We start from the raw sequence: 22,450 nt of genomic DNA on the forward strand, positions 1-22,450 counted from the left end.
TGCTGAACTTTTTTGGATTTTATTTTTATTTGGATTATTGAGCATGAACTTTGATGCCTGGGCTACTTATTGAAAATACAAATAGAAGCTTTTATGATTTTGAATTGGACGTAAAATGTGGATTGTATGAGTTTGAAGGCGCTTCAGTGGATCTGGGACTTCTTAACATTTTGTTTTCCCCTTTTACAATATGTAGCAGTTTTGAAGCCATTAATCAAAATGGTAAAAATATCCTTTATTTGAAGTTGAATTGCAGAACGGAGTAAGACCAGAACACGCTGCCGTTCAATTGTCTGAGTTTTGAAATGAGTTTGCACGTTTCCTGTAAAATAACAGCAGATTCATGTTTTTGTGACGGAGCTGTAGATGATGGAAATGAATCCCAAACAAAGCGGTTGGCTGGAGACTGCAGCTGCTCTGCAGAGGTTTTCACTAACAGAAGAGGGGCCTTCAAAATAAAAGCCTGACTTGATCCTGAACAGTGAGGAGCACAGAGGACGAGAACTTCAAGGTAATTAAATCTGATTTTTATTATTTCTCTTGCTTATCTTGCTGCTATTAAACATTAATATGAGAGCTAAAATAGTTTGAAATGTGACATTTCTGTTTATTAAATAACTTTAGAGGTTTTGTTTTTGGCTTTTTTTTACCAGGAAAACAAGAAGTCGTGGAACAAATCTCAGTTTTTCCATCTGCAGAGAAGCTAAATCTTATGCTCCAATGTCTTGATGTAATCACTTTTAGTTTCCAGATGAAGCTGAGTGTGAAAGGAAGCAGTTTTCAGAGAAGAAGCTTGACGGCCTGAGCAGGGTTGACTGAGGTTCAGTGTTTGAGCTCTTCCTGCACAGGAGGGTCACCATGGCTGGGTTTCTCCACGTTTCTTTGCTTCTGGTTTTTCATTTTGACTTCTTTGCTCTTGCTTTTAGCATCACTGCTGAGGTCTCAGATGTAGAGTCCATCTCAACTCGGAGCCTTTTTTCTGAGGGGAGCCCTAATGCCACTGTGGTTCCCACCACAGAGTTCACAACCAGCTACAGAAAGTCAAGAAGAAGAACCAGCACAGGCTCGAGTGAAGAGGAACGACCCAAACCAGAGAGAAGAGGCTCCAAAACACAAGATGAAGATGAAACTGGACCTCTGGAACTGGGTGAGTACGAATCAAACCTCATTTCCAAACAGAAAGAGACATTTGATGATAATAAATATGCATTTACTATTTCTGTAATACAAATATCTTTAAAAAAATGCTCAAGTGTTTTTATTTGCACTTTTTTTTTTTTGGTTTGCAAACATCAACCGTGGAGGTGAGAGTCATTGCATCAAATTTATCCAAAACCTTTAATGTCAGCTTGTTTTTCTTTTGGGGACTAAAATACAACTAATTTACACAAACTCAGCACTGATGGAGTTTAAATTAGAGTTGTGTCGTGCACGTGTTGCTGCTGATCCGTGAGTCACTGGTGAAGAATCCAACTACAAGCTTGTTTAGCTGTTCTGTGAAGGTTTGCAGATCTGTAAGAATGAGGGGGTATGTCTGTTTGGGAAGGAGGTGTGTGTGTGGGTGTGGGGGGGGGGGGGGGGGGGCACTGTTGGACTGATGAAAACCAGATGTGGTTTTTGTGACGCTCAGACCAGAAGAAAAATGGACAAGTTACTGTTTTATACCACGTTTTGATGAAAAACTAAGTCAAGTTACAACTTCAATTTGGAAAAAGTTGAATAAAATTTAAATAAAAAAATATATATTTTCAAATCTGGCGGCATGGTGGATCAGTTGTTAGAGCTGCTGCCTCAGCAATAAGGTTGTCTGATCAGATCCCGGTCGGGGGCCTTTCTGGGTGGAGGTTGCATGTTCTCTCCGTGCATGCGTGGGATTTCTCCGGGTACTCCGGTTTCCTCCTGCAGACCAAAAAACATGCATGTTAGGCTGATTGGCTCTAAATTGTCCCTAGGACCAGGGCTTAATTTGAGCCGGATCCAGTTCCAGCGTGAACTCAAATCTCTTATTTTGACATGGTGCGTTCCTGTAACTGTTTGTTTTAACTCTTAGGTTTACTAATAATAAAGTTATGAACAAATATGACTGCCTTGAACAAATAAAACCTATATAGGAAATGCAATCTGAAAATAATTACCTAAAGACTAATTTGAAACATAACGGCCACTTATGAGCTTCCTAAAATAATCACATCAGAGCTGCCCCTTCAAGTAAGCATTTCCGCTTCTACACTTAAAAAATTCCCCCACCCCAAAAAGTACCACAGTAATGGGCAATTTAATTAAAAGCACAAAAGTATAATTAAACGGCACAACTAAATTGGAAAATCAGTTCATTAATAAAATGTTGATTATTTATTAAAAACGCAAGAGAAATGTTTCATGGGTAATCACGTTACGTACGTCACGTATCAAAACAACGGCGCCAATTTGTTAAAATAAAAGCAATCAAAATGTTGAAAAGACAGTAATTTATTTACTTACTTTACTTACTTTCATTTAAAAAACAAAAACGTCCAATTGAGAATTGAAGCACATGAAGGCAGTGGTAACGGGGGGTGGGGGTGTTAGGATGCTTGAGAGAAGCGGGGCGTGCTCTATTCACACAGGGAGAGCTGTTGGTCAGGCTACTTCTTGTTGCTCTCTAAAATATTTATTGAATCACGTGTTTACAAATGTAGGTAAACGTAGACGTTTAACAACCCGTTCAAATACACCAGAATGCAGGAAACGGCATCTACTTTATTCATAATTTTCTTAGGGAGGACCCCCAGACACCCGACAACCACCCACCACCCCCGGCTTTTGCATTCCGGCATCGTTTGGTCATTTGGTTTAACAAATTAAACACTGCCTTGTGTGAGTGAGAGTGTGAATGGTTGTTTGTCTCTATATGTGTCCCTGTGATGGACTGGAGACATGTCCAGGTGTCCCCCGCCTCTTGCACAGTGACTGCTCTAGATGGATGGATCCATTTGATGGTCAATGGTCTTCATCGGAAAGGCTGATCTGTTCGGTACAGAAAATGTTTTGCCCTTTTTTTTTATAGCGAGGAGACTCAGACGGAGCGTTAAGGTAGCAAAGACGTCTAAAACATCTCTGAAGAAACCAAAGGTCATCAGGAAGAAGCTAAAGTTTGTTTTAAAAACAAAACCCCAGGTGAAAAAGCGCGTGAGCCAATCAGCCGCCAGAGAAACAGCTCCACGTATGTATCTGGGTTAACCCCCAGCTATACAGCATGCTGATGAGGCAAGTTCTGGGCAAATACTCGATTCTGTTGCTTTTGTTGTGAGTTTCCTCACAGGACGATGCAGCTGGAATCAGGGAGGATTTTACATCATCTATCAAATGAACATGATTTAAATAGAAACTTGGATTGAATTCTCAGCAAAAGCAACAAAAAGTTATTTGCTGAGGCAAAACTGAAAGTTTGTGCCTCCCCATGGTGCGAGGCATACTGTATATGTTCGCTCTTTATTAAAGAATAACCCTTCCTGCGTTAAAACAAGTGCCGTCTTAAAGAAAAGCACAGACTTTACTCTTGATTCAGCAGCAATGAAACGACCGGCAGCATCAAGTCATTAAGGATGGTGCCTCTTTCCTCTGGGACCGCTCTGCTTTACTCAAGAGCTTTGTTCATTTCACTGCACTCTGAGAAGCAACACCTCACTCCTTTTAGTTTGATGTTTCAAAACCATGTTTCAAATAAAAAGAAAGTAGAAAATTTGAGTTCAAAAAGATTTCAAACTGAACTCAGTTTATACCATTTAGGTCAAATATGCTGTTCCTGTGTTTGATGCATTAAAATGGTTTATTTCTGTGCACTTAACAGATTTTTTTACACTTTTTAAAAACTGTTACGTTTGCTTTAATTTAAATGCATTTTATTAATTTTTATTTGCATCCTGCTGTGCAGGTGGTGTAGAGGTAGATCACAAGGTCGCAGGTTCGATTCCCTGGACTGACAACATCAAAATGTGGGTGGAAAAGGTGAAACACATAAACACCTTCCTCCACCCTCATTTGCCCCACTCTAGACCCTGAACCCCCATCTGCTCCTCCGGGGCACCCCAGATAGCGGCTCTCTGCTCCACACAGAGGGCTGTGGTAGCTCGGTGGTCTGTGGTTGCGTTAGCAAGGACATCTGGCTTAAAAACAAATTGTCAAGTGTTCGTGCAAGTTAGTTCGCTGTGGCGACCCCTGAAGAAGGAGCAGCCGAAGGAAGAAGAAAAAAATAATAAGTAGAGAAATTGCATGCAGTGTGAATGCTTATTGCTGAAGAACTTGCTGAAAAACAGGTGAAATTAGCTAAAACGTGCTGAAATCTAGCTGAAAAGGAAGAACAAGCCTAAGTTAGCAGAAGAAAGAACATATATTTGCTGACTTGGGGTTAAATAAGCAGAAATGAGCACAAAAATTAAGAAATTAGCTTAAAAAAAGCTGAAATTAGCAACAAAATAGTCAAGAAGTTGCTGAAAAAGCAGAAAAAAGCTTAACCTATCGGAAGAAAGCGGAAGGAGATTAAATGAGCTGAAAGAATGAGGAATTAGCTGAAAATGCAAAATTTAACTTAAAACAACTAAAAAGTAGTTAAAATAGCAGAATTTCAATTTTCAATTCAGTTTATATAGCGTTACAGAAATTACCAAGAAAAACTTGTATTTATTTGAAAATAGCTAAAACTGGCTTAAAAAAAATTAACTGAAAAGGTAGAACAAGCTTAAATAAGTAGAAGAAAGCAGGAAAAACACTTTTGCCCAATTAGGCTGAAGGAAGCAGAAATGAGCTAAAAAAGTGGAAATTATCTGAAAAAAGCTGAAATTGACAAACAGCTGAAAAGTAGCTAAAAATGCAGAAAGAAGCTTAAATCACCAGAAGGAAATGGAGAGAGCATATTTTTGATGAATTAGGCTGAAAAACGTTGAAATGAGTGCATGAAGTGTGGAATTAGCTGAAAAAGCTTAAATTATTATAAAAACAGCTAAATAGTAGCTGAAATCGCAGAGAAAGCTGAAACGCAGAAATAAGCTGAAAGGAGCAGAACAAGCTGAAATTAGCAGAAAGAAGTTAGAAGCACAAAAATTTTTGAAGTTAGCAGAAAGGATGTGAAAGGAGCACAAAACAGCTGAAAAACAACTGAAAGTAGCTGAAAACAGTTTAAATTTGCACAAGGAAGCTGAAAGAAGCTGAAGCAGAACAAAAAGTGAAAGGAGCTGTAAAAGGGTGTAAACACATCTAAAGATATGAAGGATGTAAAATGAGATGTATTCATTTTCTATGAGGAAAAAAATGGCAGAAAAAGCTAAATATTTCAAAAAGCTAAAATTGCACCAATACCAAAAGTCATAGCAGGATTGTCCTGAACGAGCTGAACGTTTTGATTCATGATTTGTTGAAATAGTTTGAAAACTGCAGGACCGATAAACATTTTCATGTGGAGAGCAGACAGAAAATAAAATGCAGAGTTTTTTAATCATTGAATCTCCAAACTTATTGACCGAACACGCGCCGCTCCTTCAAACATTCACCGTTTAAATCCCTCAGCGATGCGGGACATCGGTATATCGCTTATATTAAATAAGATTCATGTTTTTCTGTATTAAAATAAGAAAACAATGATTTTATTCACGTTTGTAATTTGCTTTCAAGACCTCCGAGAACAACGCCCCCACACTCAAACAACCTCATTTATCTTCTTCTGGATTTACTTGTTTTTATCCGGTTGATGATCGGAGCGTTGGGCCGCTTCAGCCGAGCATTAATTGAACATTCCTCCCCTCTTGGACATCGCTGACGATCCGCCAACTCTCCCTGGCTCAGCTTCAGTGGTTTCAGGGGAAAGTTGGGGGCTGGCACGAGTCCAGAGGTCAGCAGCACCAAAGAGCCTTTTTCAGTCACAAGCAACTGCAAAGACCCTGTGGGAGTGCAAGGCAAACTGGTGAACGAGTTTTCACTAATAACTGCTTCCTGTGCAGCTGTTTGATGTTTTTCAGATTTCTGACTGGAAGAGGATGTTTGAGTGCAGACAGTCGGAGTCTGAGGTTTCAGAGCAGCAGCAGAGAAGCTGCTTCTTCCTCTTCAAAAGAACTATCTACGTTACATATACAGATGAAATATTGCAGGAAAGGTGGCTTTGGACGTAAGAGTCAGTTTCTGAACATATGTTTGAATGATTAAACAACTTCTGCATGATTTGAGCTACTACGGGATCGGATTTGCTCATCTTAAGGACAAATGTTTAATTTACATCAAATATTCTGTTTCTTTTGTAAAGGAATAGTTTTTGTGACGTTTATTTGTCTTCCGTCACTTGAGGAAAAATTAAGAAACCATCTGTTTTAATCTCAGCAGTTGTACGGATCATAACTTAAAAAAACACCAGAGCCTAAATAAACCCAAAACAACCTCAGGTTGGTTTTTTTTGGGCTTGATTTTTATTTATTTATTTATTTATTTTTCATCGTTAGACCTTTATTTATACAGTTTAGCTCCCATTCAGCCTCGGAGACTCATTTACAAGAGAGACCTGTTACATACAGCATACAGGCAGATGAGAACACGAGGATGGAGGAAGCCAAAAAAAATCATGTCTCACACCGTGTCCTGGCCAGGAAACCATATGAAAGATGCAAAAAAAAAAGGACCTCGCAACATAAACAGCACCATACAATGACATCATAATACATTTATGCAAAGAGGTCGACAAAGCCGGTGAGATATCCAGAAACACTCCAGAAAGTTCCAAAGTTCTGATAAGTTGGTACAATGTCTATCTGCATCATGGTTCTGATGAACCTCGGCCACCCAGCTGCACATGCAGGATCAAATCAGCTCCTCGTTCATCCTCTCTGAGAGAAAAAACAACTCTGCTAACTCAAACACATGGCTCATGGGCAGGTAACATTCTCTGCCATAGCACTGTATTTTTTGGATTATAAGGCTCACTGTCAATTTTTTTTTTTTATAATTAAAAAGGATTTTAAGTGCGCCTTATAGTCTGAAAAAGACGGAAGTTGAAAACATCCATGAACCTTGATCAAAATCCCCTGACAGGAACATCCGCTCCTCAGAAGACTGGAAGTTGTCTTGAACATTTTCTGCTTGTGAATAACTTTTCTAAATTTGAGGTGTGACTGCTGGAGAAAGGCACCTTCTTCTCCATGATCCATAACGGAGAGGCGGATAAAAAGAAAATGGGTGGTTTGGAAATGTCCTTTAATCCTTCCCATACTGATAAATGGCAGCAGTTGCTTCTCAAAGATTATTGCTGTTGTTCTTCCACCTTGGCAATGCATTGACGATGCAGTGCAGTTCTTTCCCTTTTATTTTTCCCCACCTTATTGAAAATGATCCAGTCAGTGGATCGTCCTGTATTGGCTGCTTCTCAGAGTATAATCTGTGCAAAAGTAGATCCTAGAAACTCTGCTTTCACTTTCTCTGCTGCTAAACGCTCTCCTGCTGGTGAGGAAAGTTAAATTCAGATGGACGATGATGATGATCTGTTGTCTGTGTCAGAGTGCCCCCCTCTGGGTCTGGAGTCCCTGAAGGTGAAAGATGCTCAGCTGAGGGCTTCATCCTACAAACGCAGAGGCCTGGGGCCTCACCGAGGTCGACTCAACATCCAGGTACCCCAACAGACCATAAATATTTGTTTTACCCGCCCTGTCCCTCCGACAGTGCAGGGCTGCCACCGCAGGGTTCAGGTGGACTCTTTGTGTTGCAGTCTGGAATAGAGGATGGAGATATTTACGACGGAGCGTGGTGCGCTCGGTACCGAGACCAGAAGCAGTGGCTGGAGGTGGACGCTCAAAGGCTGACCCGCTTCATCGGTGTGATCCTGCAAGGACGCAACTCCATCTGGAGGTCGGTGTTGGGGGGGCGAGGGCATGAAGAGGGCGATGGAGAGCTGGGAGAAAGTTATCTTTACTTACCTTGAAAATATGGATGAATATAAACACTTAAACACCAAAGATAACTAGAGAAATGGCATGTTTTTGTGCTGAACGTCTGCCGAGATTGGCAGAAGAAGTTGAAACTGAAATGTTATACAATACTAGCTAAAAGCTAAAGGAAGAAAAAGGCTTCCAGAAAACTAAAAGTAGCAAAAGGCTAGTTAAAAATAGCTCAGCGGTAGCAAAAAGCTGAAAGTAGTTAATGCTAGCTAGAAGTGGCTTAAGGAGACACAAAATCAACAGAGTTCACTGAGGTAGGTTTCAAAGAACATTTTTCTTCAAAGATGTTTCTATGGGAAAACTATTTGGAAATGAACCCAACAAAGGGTCGGGTCAACTGGATGGTTTCTTTTGTTGTTGTTGAGACGTTTCATTCTTCATCCAAAGGACTTCATCAGTCCAAGGAGCCACAACAAACTCAGTCCCACAAGCAGCATACTCACATAGTGGACCAACCAGTTTGATGGTGATAAGATGGTTTCTGGGGCTCGCCCTCTCCCCCGTCCACTCCTCTGAGGCAGCCATAGCCAAATTATTGAGATTATTGAGCATGAACTTTGATGTATTGAAATAAAGTGAAATGTTTTGAAAAGCATAAAAGTTACAAAAACAACCTGAAGCTGTAGCTCCCGTCTCCCGAATGAGCCAGATGTTTTGATATTTGAATGAGTACCGTATTTTCCGCCGTACACGTCGCACCTCCCTATAAGTCGCATCAGTCCAAATATGTCTAATAAAGTGGAAAAGTCCATAAATACGTCACTGCGCCGTATATGTTGCATCTATTATGCGTCACCACTGACACGTCGTGTTTGTTATACGTCACCGCTGACAACCCGGAAATGTGGGATGGTGTTGTGCCAAAAATCAATTGGCTGCCAAATGGCAGCCGCGGGAGCATGCACGGGAGGACTTTAACAAGAATTTAACAAGATTAACGCTTAAAAACAATTATTTGTTTGCTCTAAATCATAGTAAAGGTGTGTCTCAGTCTAACTTTTGTTTAATAAATGCACTTTGACAGTCAAATCAGCTGCATTTCGTCGGGACCGACGGTGCAGCGAAATGAAGCTGATTCAGATGCTCCAGGCAGACGATGGTGGCATTCTACGGCAAGCTGACTGTGTCATTAATAGCCACTTTTACCTATTACAAGATACAACATCATGCCTTACTACTCGAGTGCCATCTAGTGGCTGTTAATGGTAGTGTTCAATATTTTCAGTCAGACAATGAAAACGGTCATATCTTAGCCAAAAATTTGTTTATGAATATGATAAAAAAAAATCCATAAATACGTCGCTTTGGCATATAAGTCGCAGGGCAGGTAAAAAACTGTGACTTATAGGCAGAAAAATACGGTAGTTGGAAAGCCAATAATGTAAATAAAAAAGCAGGAAAGCATCATTCCCACAATTTCACCATGCAGCATCAGCAGTTTATTTTCCCCTTCCTCTGTCTTGTTTCCTCAAGTGAAGTCCAGATCATCTCTTACATTAGTCTGGAAATGAAAATGTAACTTCAGCATTTTATTTTCTCTGAGGTCTTCTGCAAAGTGTTTCTGCGCTGTCCATGTTCATGAGACGTGCGTGTTGTTTTGCACAGCTGGGATGTGGTGCACACCTACAAGGTTCAGTTCAGTAACGACACGCTGCTGTGGAAGCCGAGCATGAACGGGAGCGAAGAGGCCGTGAGCGAGCTCCTCACTTTTTACACTTTTTAAATCGGTCTGGTCGTCAGGTTGTAAAATACTCTGCGTGTCTCTTTGTGCTGCAGATATTTGAAGGGAACCAGGATGCAGAGACTCCTGTCCTGGCCCTCTTCAACACTCCAACGGTGGCGCGATACATTCGGATCAACCCGCAGAGCTGGTATCAGAACGGGTCACAGGGGGACGTTTGTCTCAGAGCTGAGGTGTTGGGCTGTGCTCTTCCAGGTACAAACATCCATCCATCCATCCACCAATCCATGCATCCATCAATCAGCCATCGGCAGTTCCTGAGTCGGTTCTCAGGGGCAGCATCTTGAGCATCGAGGTCCAGACATCTCTTTCTACAGCCAGCTCTTCTGGGAGGACTCCAAGACGTTCCCAGACCAACTGAGAGTCATAGTCTCTCCACTCCGTGTCCTGGTCTCCTCCCAGTAGGACACGCACGAAGCACCTTCCTAGGGAAGCACCCAGAAAGCATCCTTACCAGATGCCAGAATCACCTCAACTGGCTCCTCTCGATGTGGAGGAGCAGCGGTTCTATCCGAGTCTCTCCTGATATCTGAACTTCTCACCCTGTCTCTAAGGGAGAGTCCAGCTGCCCTGCAGAGGAAACTCATTTCAACCGCCTGTATCCATGATCTCATTCTTTTAGTCACTGCCCAGAGCTCATGACCAGAGGTGAGGGTAGGAACTAGGGGTGCACCAATTTATCGGGCCCGATTTCCTCAATTTGGGAAAATCGGAAATCGGCCGATACTTGCATGAGAAACCGATTTTACAGATTTTTTTTAGTTTTAACAACAATTGTCTGAAATTCATTTATATTTCAGAGCACCACCTCATGGCCAGTTAAAACAAGTTTGTATTATTTCTAGTATATTGTTCAAGGGTTAGTTTTTCAACAAAGTACGATTGAAAATTGAAGGTGCATTGTGACCATATAACACCTGACAGTGTCGATTATAAAACAAAATCGGTATCGGCCAAAATAGGAATCGGCAGGTCAGACTTTTTAGAAATCAGTGATCGGCCAAAAAACTGCTTTCGGTGGACCTCTAGTAGAAACGTAGACCAACAGATAAACAGAGCTTTGGCTTACAGCTCAACTCCTTCACCACACCAGACCGGCACAGAGTCCACAATACTGCACCAATCCATCTATCAATCTCACGCTCCATTCTTCCCTCACTCGTGAACAAAACCTTGAGATACTTAAACTCCTCCACTTGAGGCTGAACCTCACCCTCAATCTGAAGAGAACAATCCACCTTCTCTGACTGAGGACCATGGCCTCAGATTGGGAGGTGCTGATTCTCGTCCCAGCCACTTCACACTCGGCTGAACAGCTCCAGTGAGAGTTGGAGATCATGGCACAGTGACGCTAACAGGACCACATCATCCGCAAATAGCAGAGATCAAATCTTGAAGCCACCGAACCGGACTCCCTCCACCCCCTGGCTGCACCAAGAAATTCTGTCCATAAAACTAACGAGACTGTTTTTTCTTTGTGTTCTTGCATCTTCTTTGTCAGCTACAACATTCCTCTTTTCATTCTACAGATCCTGATGTGTATGCATGGCAGACAGAGCCAACAGGTTCTAAAGACAAACTGGACTTCAGGCATCACAACTACAAGGAGATGAGAAAGGTAGACACAGTTTGACAGACGGATACCATAGAACTGGTTTTGTTGTTCTGTAAAAAGAGATAAACCACCGTCTGCTGCTGGGAAGTCTGCCTGATTGTGGTTCTGTAAAATGGCTGCAGACCTTCCAGGTGTGAGTTTGTGTGTGCGGTCGCAGTCTGACCAAAAACTAATATTACAGCAGAGTTTGGTTCTTCATCACAGTCCTGTCTCTGCTGGCAGCTGTTTGCGCAGCGAGCCTCAGAAACCAACAACATATGATCCAAAAACTCACAAAGGCACGTCTAAATTCTGACCTACGTACAAACGGGTTTGTTGGTACCTTTTCACGATAATAATAAAAAATAAAAACTGGTGTGACTGGAGTTAAAATGCTTCATGTCTCATCAGTCCCAGAAATTTGGAGCTCGTCATCGTGCATTTTGGTTCATTCCAGCTTGTTTTTGTGTGTTTCTCTGCCAGTAGTGGAGCCTCCTGCGTCTTATTCTTGAAGTCTATTTAGATTCAAAATGTGACCAACCAGAACGTGACGTATCTTGACCTTAGAGTCCAGCTTGAATAGCTTTGGATGGATCACTTGGCTCTTTTTCTGTCATCCACACTACTCGGCTGATCATCCTGGTGTCGCATTTACCCTTGCGTCCACTTTTTAGGAGTTTGGCAACAGTTCCATGAACCTTCTACATTTTGTACGTCTGTTGAAAGTCTCCATCAGTCACGCCCATAAGTTCTGATCCGCTCATGACAATTTAACGAAACTTCATACGCATCATCACTAGACTGAGTGTCGCGTACACGTTTCATCACACTAGCTTCAAGGTCATACATCAAGGTCAAAGTTAAAACGAGGTCTTTGCTTGTCTGGGCCATTGCTACAGGCTGCTGTATGATAGTTTGTCGACGGGTGTATAATGCGCCGTATACAGCACTCTTGTTAATAACTTGTGATCAAAGGACTATGAAGCTGGGCTGTGATGGACTTGTGACCTGGCCAGGGTGTCCCCCGCCTCTCGCACAGTGACTGCTGGAGATGAGCACCAGTGACCTCAGTGACCCAGAAAGGAAGAAGCGTGTAAAGATGGTGGATGGATGGAACATGAAGCCTCCAGGTTTAATACTGAAATCTATCACCATCTTGACTTTTTTGAAGGCATCTGTGAGGCTAATCAAAATCAAACACTTAGTCTGAAACGTGGCAGTAATGCAAAGATTAATCATCTTTTTAAAAGTTATCAACTATGTCCTCGTGCAGATATACATTAGGCATTTGCTTTTAACCACGAACTGTTTTAATGAGATAAGTTAGAGTCACTAACACTCTTCTCATGGCAGTTTACTTCCTCTCCTCATCCTCCTCTATCTTAGTGCGGCATTTGATACTATCTCCCACAACATCCTCCTCCGCAGATTTTCATCCGTTGGTGTCACCCGTACACCCCTCGCTTGGTTTCAGTCATATCTCTCTGGCCGCACTCAGTTCATCCAACTTAAATCATTCAGATCCCACTCCTCCCCCGTCACTTCAGGTGTCCCCCAAGGCTCTGTCCTGGGGCCCCTTCTTTTCATCATCTACCTTCTCCCCCTTGGCAGTATCTTCCGTAAATTTAACATTCACTTCCATTGATTTGCCGATGACAACCAGCTCTTCTTGTCCACTGCACCTAATTCTTCACTTCCTCCTTCCTCCCTCACTTCCTGCTTAGCTGAAATTAAACCCTGGTTTACATCTAACCTAACTTCCTTAAATTAAACCGTGATAAAACAGAGTTTCTACTCATGGCACTAAATCCACCATATCTAAAGTCAACAGTTTTTTTTCTCACCATTGACAGCTCCATGGTTTCTCCCTCCCCTCACGTTAAGAGTCTGGGTGTCATTCTTGACAGCACTCTCTCTTTTCACTTTCACATCAATAATATCACCTGGTCTGCATACTTCCACCTTCGAAACATCAACTGTCTCCGTCCATCCCAGGACATCCTTGTAAAAGAGATTGATGATCTCAGTGGATTTCTTCCTGGTAAAATAAAGTAATAATCCCTCTCCCTGCACTCTGCTTCCATCTTGGTCCATAGCTTGGTCATTTTTCGAATTGATTACTGCAACTCTGTCCCATTTGGTCTGCCGCAAAAATTACTCCCTAAGCTTCAAATGGTTCAAAATTCAGCTGCCCGCATCGTTACCATCGTTAGCACCACGGGACACAGAGCCTTTTCTCACTCTGCTCCCCAACTCTGGAACGCTCTCCCCCCAGACATCCGTAATATTGACTCCCTTCAGACCTTCAAATCACAACTCAAAACTCATCTGTTCAAGTTAGCTTTCTCGCTTTGATTTTTTATTTTCTTCTTGGCTTAATGTTTTTATAGCCATTTTGTATTATTTTATTTTGTGTTTTTAATGTTGTGAAGTGTCCTTGGGTGTCTTGAAAAGTGCTAATAAATAAAATGCATTATTATTATTATTATAATAAGTTGACCAAAATAATGTCGGTAGCTTATCTAAAACAAACAAACAAACAGCAAAGTGTAGTCCAGTGGTTCTACATCAATTACGTTCATGTTCAAGCCAAAAAACAGACATTTCTAGTCTTTTAGCTTGTTTTTGTGGATTTTCTTCTTCATTTGATCATTTTTGTTTTAGTCTTCATCCATTTTTAATCCAATCCAAGAGAAATTAGTGAAAATCAAATTAAATGCAGAGCTTTTAGCATATTAATTTCACACCCGTTAATTAAAGTTTTCAGAAAATCACGAAGAGCGATCAAAGAAAACATCCTTCTTCATGACAATTATTTTAAATTACTATTCAACGCCAACATTTAACACCTTCTCTAATTCGTTTGTGCCATAGCATATTTCAGAAATTCAACTTAGGCGTAGCTGTTGCGTTATTTTGCTAACATGTGAACAAATGGCAACCATCACATCAATTCAAACGTTTTGTCTTGGATTTTAAAAAGGTCAGTGGATATTTAATGTGAGGATGAGGTCAAATTTGTGTACTCATTTGTTTTTTCAGCTGATGAAGTTGGTGAATGAGGAGTGTCCCAACATCACCCGTGTCTACAGCATCGGGAAGAGCTACACGGGTCTGAAGCTGTATGTCATGGAGATCTCCGATAACCCAGGAAAACATGAACTGGGTGAGTTAACGAGCTTCATCGACCTGTTCAGAGTTTCGTAAGTACTGTAATTTGCCCTCCATGACTTCTTGGTAGGATACTGTATTTTTTTCAACCAGCTGTGTTACAGGCACTGTTCAGAAAAAAAACACATTTACTGTACGTATTTGCGTATGTTACTGGTACATATTTAATTAAAAGTTTAAAAAATATTTCTGTGTAAATATCTGTGGACACCCACGGATTATAGACAGCAGTGGCTATATATGTACTTTTTTTGTGTGGGTGTGGCTTATATTCGGGTGTGCTCAATAGTCCGGAAATTACGGTAAGCTGTTTCTCTTCACTGATGCTCTTCTTTTTTCCTCATTTGTCTATGGATTGCTGTTCTGGTTCCATTTCATTTATTTTGTCAACCAAAGTATTGCAAGCGTCAGAGAAAGAGGATCTCTTGTGTTTTTGTTAATTTAAAGGTCTTTATGTTGATTTTTGAACTGATTATGTGTTTCTTAAAAAGGCTGTTTTAAATTTTATTTTTTTATTGTAACTGAACTTGCTGTCCTTTCACCTGCTGCACTGTGGACAGGAAGCATTTCTTGGGGGAACAGATACTCTACGTCAGGGCTGTTCAACTAAACTGCTCAGGGGTCTATAGTTAGGGCTGGACATCTAGCAGTTATTGTCATTAAGTAAGGTGGTTTTACCATTTAAAATCAAATTTTACTTGAAAATGAACCCATTGATGGGCCGAACTGCGCTCACCAGAGGGCCTGATTTGGCCCCCGGGCCACCAGTTGAATAGCCCTGCTCTACGTTCACACAGCAGTGTAAGGGTCAAAGGTCAGAGGAGATCTGTGCCGTAGTAAAAGTGGTAAATCCAAAGCAGCACAGACGGAAGTTCCTCTTTGTTTGCTCTGAGATGTACACATGTTTTCTTTGGCCTCTTGAGCTCGGCCCTCGTGGCAGCCGCGTGGAGAGATTTTCCCGCCAAAAGGCAGTGAAGGCGGGAAAATCGGGAAAGCTTGTGAGAAACGGACAGAGGATCGGAGCGAGGCTGGAAAATACTTTGTGAAAAGTAAAACTGAAAATTGACTCAGAGTAATAAATAAATAAATAAATAAAACCGTTTTAGTTTGTTTAACCTTTATGACCAGCTTAATGTTAATTACACCACTGAGCCAAAAAATGGGCTTTTAAAAATCATGCTAGAAACAATAATATAATTTTTTATTTTTATTGAGCTGTTTCTTTGTTACCTATTTGACCTATCTATTGCTATAAAAATCACTTTAAAGCTTTTAACCCTTTCAAATGCCAGATTTCTCTCAATACGCCAACACTTAATTTCCCTCTGGGATTAATAAAGTATTTTTGAATTGAATTGAATTGAATTTAACCACCATGTTTTTGGATAAAAAACAGGAAATGTGAATTATTTTAATATGCTACATGTATTTGTGTTGAGTGGTTACAGTCTAGGATCTGTCAATAATTAGTAGCATTGTATTTCTCTTTACATTACTCTAAATTTAAAGTGTGAAAATAGTCCTGAGCATGAGTTGAAGTAAATATTAAATAAATGAACCTTTTAAACGAGAACAGTCGCTCAGCTCCACCAGAGGTTTACCAAACATCTATTTTATTTAAAAGATATTAAAAAAGATAAATAAGTGTGTTTACATGCTGTCTAAGGAAGCTTTGATGAACTTAAATCAAACGTCAGACCAGCAGAGACCGGTCTCATCGTGCAGCGACACGTGAGCTGAGAAACGAGCTGAAAGTCCTCGTAAAAGTTTCTAGGAGGACTGTGTGAGTTTTCAGAGACCCCCGTCAGGGGAGAGTGTGTGCACACGTAGGTTAAACAGGAAACTGATCTGCAGGGCAGTGCTTTAAAAAAACAAATCTCAAAACTGATTTTTTTCTGCTGCATCTAATATGAAACGTAAAATGATCCTGAAATGATAAAAAAAAAAAGCAACGTAAAAAGTGCAAACCGTGTGCTGTCTTTAAAGAGTCCGTGTTCTGACGTCTCCTGCAGGAGAACCAGAGTTTCGATACGTCGCAGGGATGCACGGGAACGAGGCTCTGGGCCGGGAGCTGCTGCTCAACCTCATGCAGTATTTGTGCCAGGAGTACACGCGAGGAAACCAGCGGGTTGTCCGCCTGGTCAAAGAAACTCGCATCCACTTGCTGCCCTCCATGAATCCTGACGGATACGAGATGGCCTTTAAGAAGGTCCCAGAAACCCACAAGGTTCTGTGAGGAGCTCAGAGAGTGGAGAAAACAGACTCACCGACCCTCGTTGTTCTGACCCGCAGGGCTCGGAGCTGGCAGGCTGGGCCCTGGGGCGCTACAGCTACGAAGGCATCGACATGAACCACAACTTTGCTGACCTCAACTCTGGGATGTGGACCGCCATCGAGCTGGAGACGGACCGGTCCAAACTCATCAACCATTACTTCCCCATTCCTGAGCAGTACACTTCTGAGGAAGCCTTTGTAAGCCATAAACACACATTTATTTATTTATTTGAAGCAGCTTTTCATCACCCTCTCTGTAGGAAATTACTGGGAGTATTTGTTGATAAGTAAGTTATAATCCAACGATGGAAAGTGGCTTCACAACATGACTTTTGTTTGGTTGGTACAGTTTACACATGCTAATGGGCTTCTGATAAAACATTTAACAGGTTATTAGGTCAAACTGATGCTTATTAAGGACCAACACAAAGTTTGATCCTTTCTTTCTTTACTTGATGACTTCATTACAGACAAAGATGGATGGGAAGTAGGGGTGCACAGGGTACTGCAGGACTCTGATAGCTAAGATTAATGAATACATTTCCGTGCACTTTAATTATTGTCCCCCGTCGCAGAGAAAGAGGTAATTAGAAATACCCATCCAGTCGTCCGTCCGTGTATGTAAAATAATTTGATAAATAACTGAGGTACCGACTTCCTTTTTGGTTTGTGGCTACATCTAGGCCAGGGGTCTGCAACCTGCGGCTCTGGGGCCACATGTGGCTCTTTGGTCCTTGGTCTGCGGCCCCTTGGAGCTTTGACCAAGCACAATGCAAAATGTAAATTTGTTGGTTTTTATACGCACAGTAAAGAAAAATGGCAAGATTGAGCAGTTTTTCTGCAAATGCTTAAAATAAATTACTAAAACGAGAAGAAAATGATGATTAGCTTTAGCTACTTCATTTATCCAACTCCAGGCCTTACAGTAGGATTTTTCTCTCACATCCACCAGAAATTCTTTGGAATGCCTTTAGAGCAAGCTGCCTAGAAGAAATATGGTGAATAATAGATGGATAAACGGATGGATGGATAGATAAATAGATGGATAGATGGATAGATAGATAGATAGATAGATAGATAGATAGATAGATGGATGGATGGATGGATGGATGGATGGATGGATGGATGGATGGATGGATGGATGGATGGATGGATGGATGGATGGATGGAATTGAAGATAAAGTAAATAAAATTTGTTTTTTAAATTAAAAAAAATATTGCCACATTTACATATCCTACAAAATGACCTTCTATGTAGACACATTAAATTTATGCTTTATTACTTTAACGTGAGTTACATAATTATTTTGATTTTTCTCAAATTAAAAGGAAGACTCTCATAAACCTGCAGAGTTCAGGGTTAAATTATTTTTTGGTAAAATTGGTATGAAATATATATTTTCCCCCTTGTTTACATGAATGTGGTCTTTTCTTTAGCCCCATTTGTTAAAAATCATTATATAATTTGTTTTATAAAGTCACCCCCACTGGCTGAAAAACAAACAAACAAAAAAAGCTTCATACAAATTTGAAGTGGCCCATGAGCCACCAGTTGATAATGACCGTCGTAGCAAGTTTTGCGGCTCTAGACACAATTTGTTTAGTAAATGAAGGGTAGAAATCAGGTCTCACTTGTAAATGAGTCCTCGAGGCTCAATGGGATTTACCCGTCTAAATAAAGATTGAACAAAAACAAAAACATCTACACCCCCCTGAACATAAGATCTGCGGTGGAAGTGGTCTCCAGCTACAAGTACTTGGGTGTACACATGAATGACAACCTCAGCTGGAGCAACAACACCACCAGCCTGATCAAGAAAGCTCATCAGAGACTCTACTTCCTCAGGCGGCTGAGGCGAGCTGGTCTGGGAAGCTCAGTCCTCACCTCCTTCTACTGGTGTGCAGTGGAGAGCATCCTGTGCTCCAGCATCAACGTGTGGCATGGAGGCTGCACAGCTGCAGAAAGAAAAGCTTTGCAGAGAGTGGTGAAGGCTGCACAGAAATCTGTTGGAGTCAGTCTCCCCACCATCACAGACATCTACACCTCCAGATGCAGGAAGAGGGCCACCTGCATCATGAAGGACCACACTCACCCAGCACACACACTTTTTGCCCCACTCCCCTCAGGAAGAAGGTTGAGGAGCATTAAGTGTAGAACCACTAGACTGAGGAACAGCTTCTACCCTGAGGCCGTTAGACTCATGAATCTCTAACTAGAATAATCACTGTGAAGAATCACTTCATGTTGCTGCTGATCCGTTTCATGTTGCTGCTGATCTGTTTCATGTTAATGTGTTCATGCGTGCACATCTGCTCACAGACTCATGTTCATGTTTGTGCTGATGTTCAATGTTTTTATGTTATGAGTGCTTAGTGTATATTTAGTTGATGTTTTTCTTAGTTCATATCTTAGATGTTATTACTGTTTTTCTTTTACATTTTATTGTTGGATGTAACTGGGACCCTGTGTACATAATTTCGCTCCACCACATGTACCACATGAGGTGCGAATGACAATAAAGAAACTCTGACTCTGAATGAAAAAAAAGAAATTACTCTTTTGATTTAAAAGGTTTCAGACCCCTGGTCCAGGCCTAAGAAAGTTTTCTTTTGAATTTTGGGTTGCCACGCCAAAATTATATATGTATATATATATATATATATATAGGGGCGGGGTACACCCTGGACGGGTCTCCAGTCCATCACAGGGCCACATAGAGACAAACGAGACAAACAAACATTCACTCTCTCACTCCACTTGAATATCTTGCACCAAAAACATTAAGGTTTACTTGCATTCCCTGTTACGATCCAGAAAAACACTAATCTCAATAATTACAAACATTCACTATTCAAATCCATCAGCTGGGCCGGATTTTAGCAGGGGCTTACAGGGGCTGCAGCCCGGGGCCCCGGCATTTCAGGGGCCCCAAAGGATGTTTTGTTTTTGTGAATGGATAGTGTCGGAATTTAATCAATGACTATGATGATTTTGACAGCACCGATGAAAAATGTTCCAATTTGTTCTGGAAAACGTCCATCTTGAATGCTTGCTTGTTATTGGTCCACTTTTGACGCATCTTACGCATTGGGGAGGAGCATCAGGGAATATTATTTTACAATGGCAGACAAGTGTTTGTGGTTCTAGTTCCTCCAGATAAGATGAATGCAGAAGTGTCATTAATAAATGGAAATCTGTATTTTGTTCTTCATATTTTTCAAGATGTTCTCTGTAAAAACCTTGGTCTATATGTATATATATATATATACACACACATATACAGTATTGACTCCAGCCCAGGGGCCCCCATCCTCCTAAATCCGGCCCTGTCAATATTTTTTTTCTAAAAACAACTGGTGTTCACGTCTTGGGCAGGTGACAGCAGGTGATTTACAGCCATGAACTAACCATTTGTGAGCGTTCATCATCTCTGGACTTCGTCTTTGAGCTTCGTTATTATGTTTGATTCATTTCTTGACTTCATTGTCAGGTGGCATCTGAGACGCGAGCCGTCATCAGCTGGATGCAGAACATCCCGTTTGTTCTGGGTGCCAACCTCCACGGAGGAGAGCTGGTCGTCACGTACCCGTTTGACATGACCAGGGACTGGGCGCCTCGCGAGCACACGCCCACCCCCGACGAGAGCTTCTTCCGCTGGCTGGCCACAGCGTACGCCAGCACCAACCAGGTAGGTGCACCTGGCTGTTTTTAAAGCCAGCATCCTCAGTCAATAAAAGGAGTGTTCTTGTTTAACATAACCAGGTGATGTCGAACCCAGACCGGCGGCCGTGCCACAACAAGGACTTCCTCAGATACAACAACATCATCAACGGGGCCGACTGGCACAACGTACCAGGAAGTAAGAACCTGTCTTTGTATCTCTACTGTGGAAAAGTTAGTTAGATTAAGAAAACCCTGAATGTTTTGATTTTCAGGCATGAATGACTTCAGCTATCTGCACACCAACTGTTTCGAGGTGACGGTGGAGTTGTCCTGTGATAAGTTTCCTCATGCCAGTGAACTTCCTGTGGAGTGGCAGAACAACAGAGAGTCTCTGCTGGTTTACATGGAGCAGGTCGGGCAGCACCAACTCTGTTTGGGTTCATTTTACTGTGAAAGATGATTTTTTAGTGCACTGTATTTTTCGGCCTATAAGTCTTGTTTTTTTGCATAATTTACATGCTCTGCGACTTATACGCCAAACCGACTTATTTATGGATTTTTTAAATATTTATCAACCGATTTTTGGCTGAGATCTGACGTTTTCATTCATTCTGACAGAAAAAATTGAACACTACCATTTTCAGCCGCTAGATGGCACTCGAGTAGTATGGCATGCCGTTGCGTCATGTAATAGGTAAAAGCAATTAACGACACAATCGACTTGCTAAAGTCTGCCACCTTCAGCTCGCCTGGTGCAACCGTCAAATCAGCTTCAGTTCACTGCGCCGCCTCGGAGAAATGCAGCTGATTTGACCTTCAAAGTGCATTTGTTAAGGAAAAGTTAAACTGAGACACACATTTACTATAAAGTCGAGCAAACAAATAATTGTTTTAGGTGGTTATCTTGTTAAATTTCTAATAAATGCACAGCAAGTCGCCCTCTGCGCGTTCCCGTTTCCCCGTATTCACTTTTGAAATGCAGCTGATTTGACCTTCAAAGTGCATTTGTTAAGTAAAAGTTAGACCTTTACTATAATGTTGAGCAAATAATTGTTTTTAAGTGTTAATCTTGTTGAAGTCCACCCGTGCACGCTTCCGCCATTTGACAGCCCAACAAATACACTTGGAATAAAAAAAAGTTCCATGTAGAATCTCTCATTCAGAACTAATTTTTAAGTTAAAATACAAGTTTTAAACTAAAAAATATGGCAGCATACAAAAATAAACATTAAATAAATCATTACGATGGCAAAAATAAAACGAATCGTAAATAAAAGCCAAACTTGAAAAAAGCCTTCTCTCCGACTCCCTGCAGGTCCATCGAGGAATTAAAGGTGTGGTTCGAGACAAAGACACAGGAAGTGGAATAGCAGACGCCATCATCAAGGTTGAGGACATCGATCACCACATTAGATCAGGTGCAGTTTGTAGTTCTGAAAACTCCCTCAATAAATAAATAAATAAATAAAGAGTACCATATCGGCACGATACGCCTGTTGACAATCTATTATACAGCAATGCATATAAAAAATTATCTTTGATCAGAAGATGTGGCCTGGAAGAGTCAAGACCTTATGATAAAGGGTCCGAGACCCCTCGTCTAGTGATGTGCATCAAGTTTCATTCAATGCTCTCTTGGGCGGATCAGATGTTGTGGTATATTAACCATGTTGTCCATTCAAATAACGTGTTTTAATTTAAGGTGACTTCTTTTCCTTCTGCTCTCCCGCGTTGCAGTGGCTGATGGGGACTACTGGCGGCTGCTGAACCCTGGTGAGTACCACATGACGGTGAGTGCGGAGGATTACCTCCCCTCCTCCCGGACCTGCCACGTCACGTACGACCACTACCCCACCGTCTGCGACTTCCACCTCACCAAGCTCCCCAAACAGAGGATCAAGGACATTTTGGCAAAGGGGGGGAAACTTCCGAAGGACCTGCAGCTGCGGCTGCGTCAGCTGCGCATGCGCAAACTCCGCGTCACCACCAAGGCCATCAACCAGAGGCGAGCGGCAGCTGACGCCAAACGGGCGAAAAGGGTATGATGAGGTTTTAAA

The 22,450-nt window shown here is 41.5% G+C and overlaps 1 protein-coding gene across 1 annotated transcript; it reads left to right on the plus strand.

The window, feature by feature from the left end:
* The first annotated feature begins 858 nt into the window (after nucleotides 1-858).
* Nucleotides 859-22,447, plus strand: LOC119408789 (probable carboxypeptidase X1). Its single transcript, XM_037675634.1, has 15 exons — nucleotides 859-1,147; nucleotides 3,047-3,202; nucleotides 7,513-7,622; nucleotides 7,721-7,860; nucleotides 9,555-9,639; nucleotides 9,726-9,885; nucleotides 11,220-11,308; nucleotides 14,327-14,450; nucleotides 16,468-16,664; nucleotides 16,748-16,927; nucleotides 20,221-20,418; nucleotides 20,493-20,589; nucleotides 20,666-20,805; nucleotides 21,709-21,811; nucleotides 22,131-22,447. Exons 1-15 carry the CDS (start codon nucleotides 859-861, stop codon nucleotides 22,436-22,438), a joined length of 2,376 nt encoding a protein of 791 aa, XP_037531562.1. The 3' UTR covers nucleotides 22,439-22,447.
* The last annotated feature ends 3 nt before the right edge of the window (nucleotides 22,448-22,450 follow it).

The sequence above is a fragment of the Nematolebias whitei genome, chromosome 4 (assembly GCF_014905685.2).
Source record: "Nematolebias whitei isolate Nwh7 chromosome 4, NemWhi1, whole genome shotgun sequence".
Taxonomy (NCBI): Eukaryota; Metazoa; Chordata; class Actinopteri; order Cyprinodontiformes; family Rivulidae; genus Nematolebias; species Nematolebias whitei.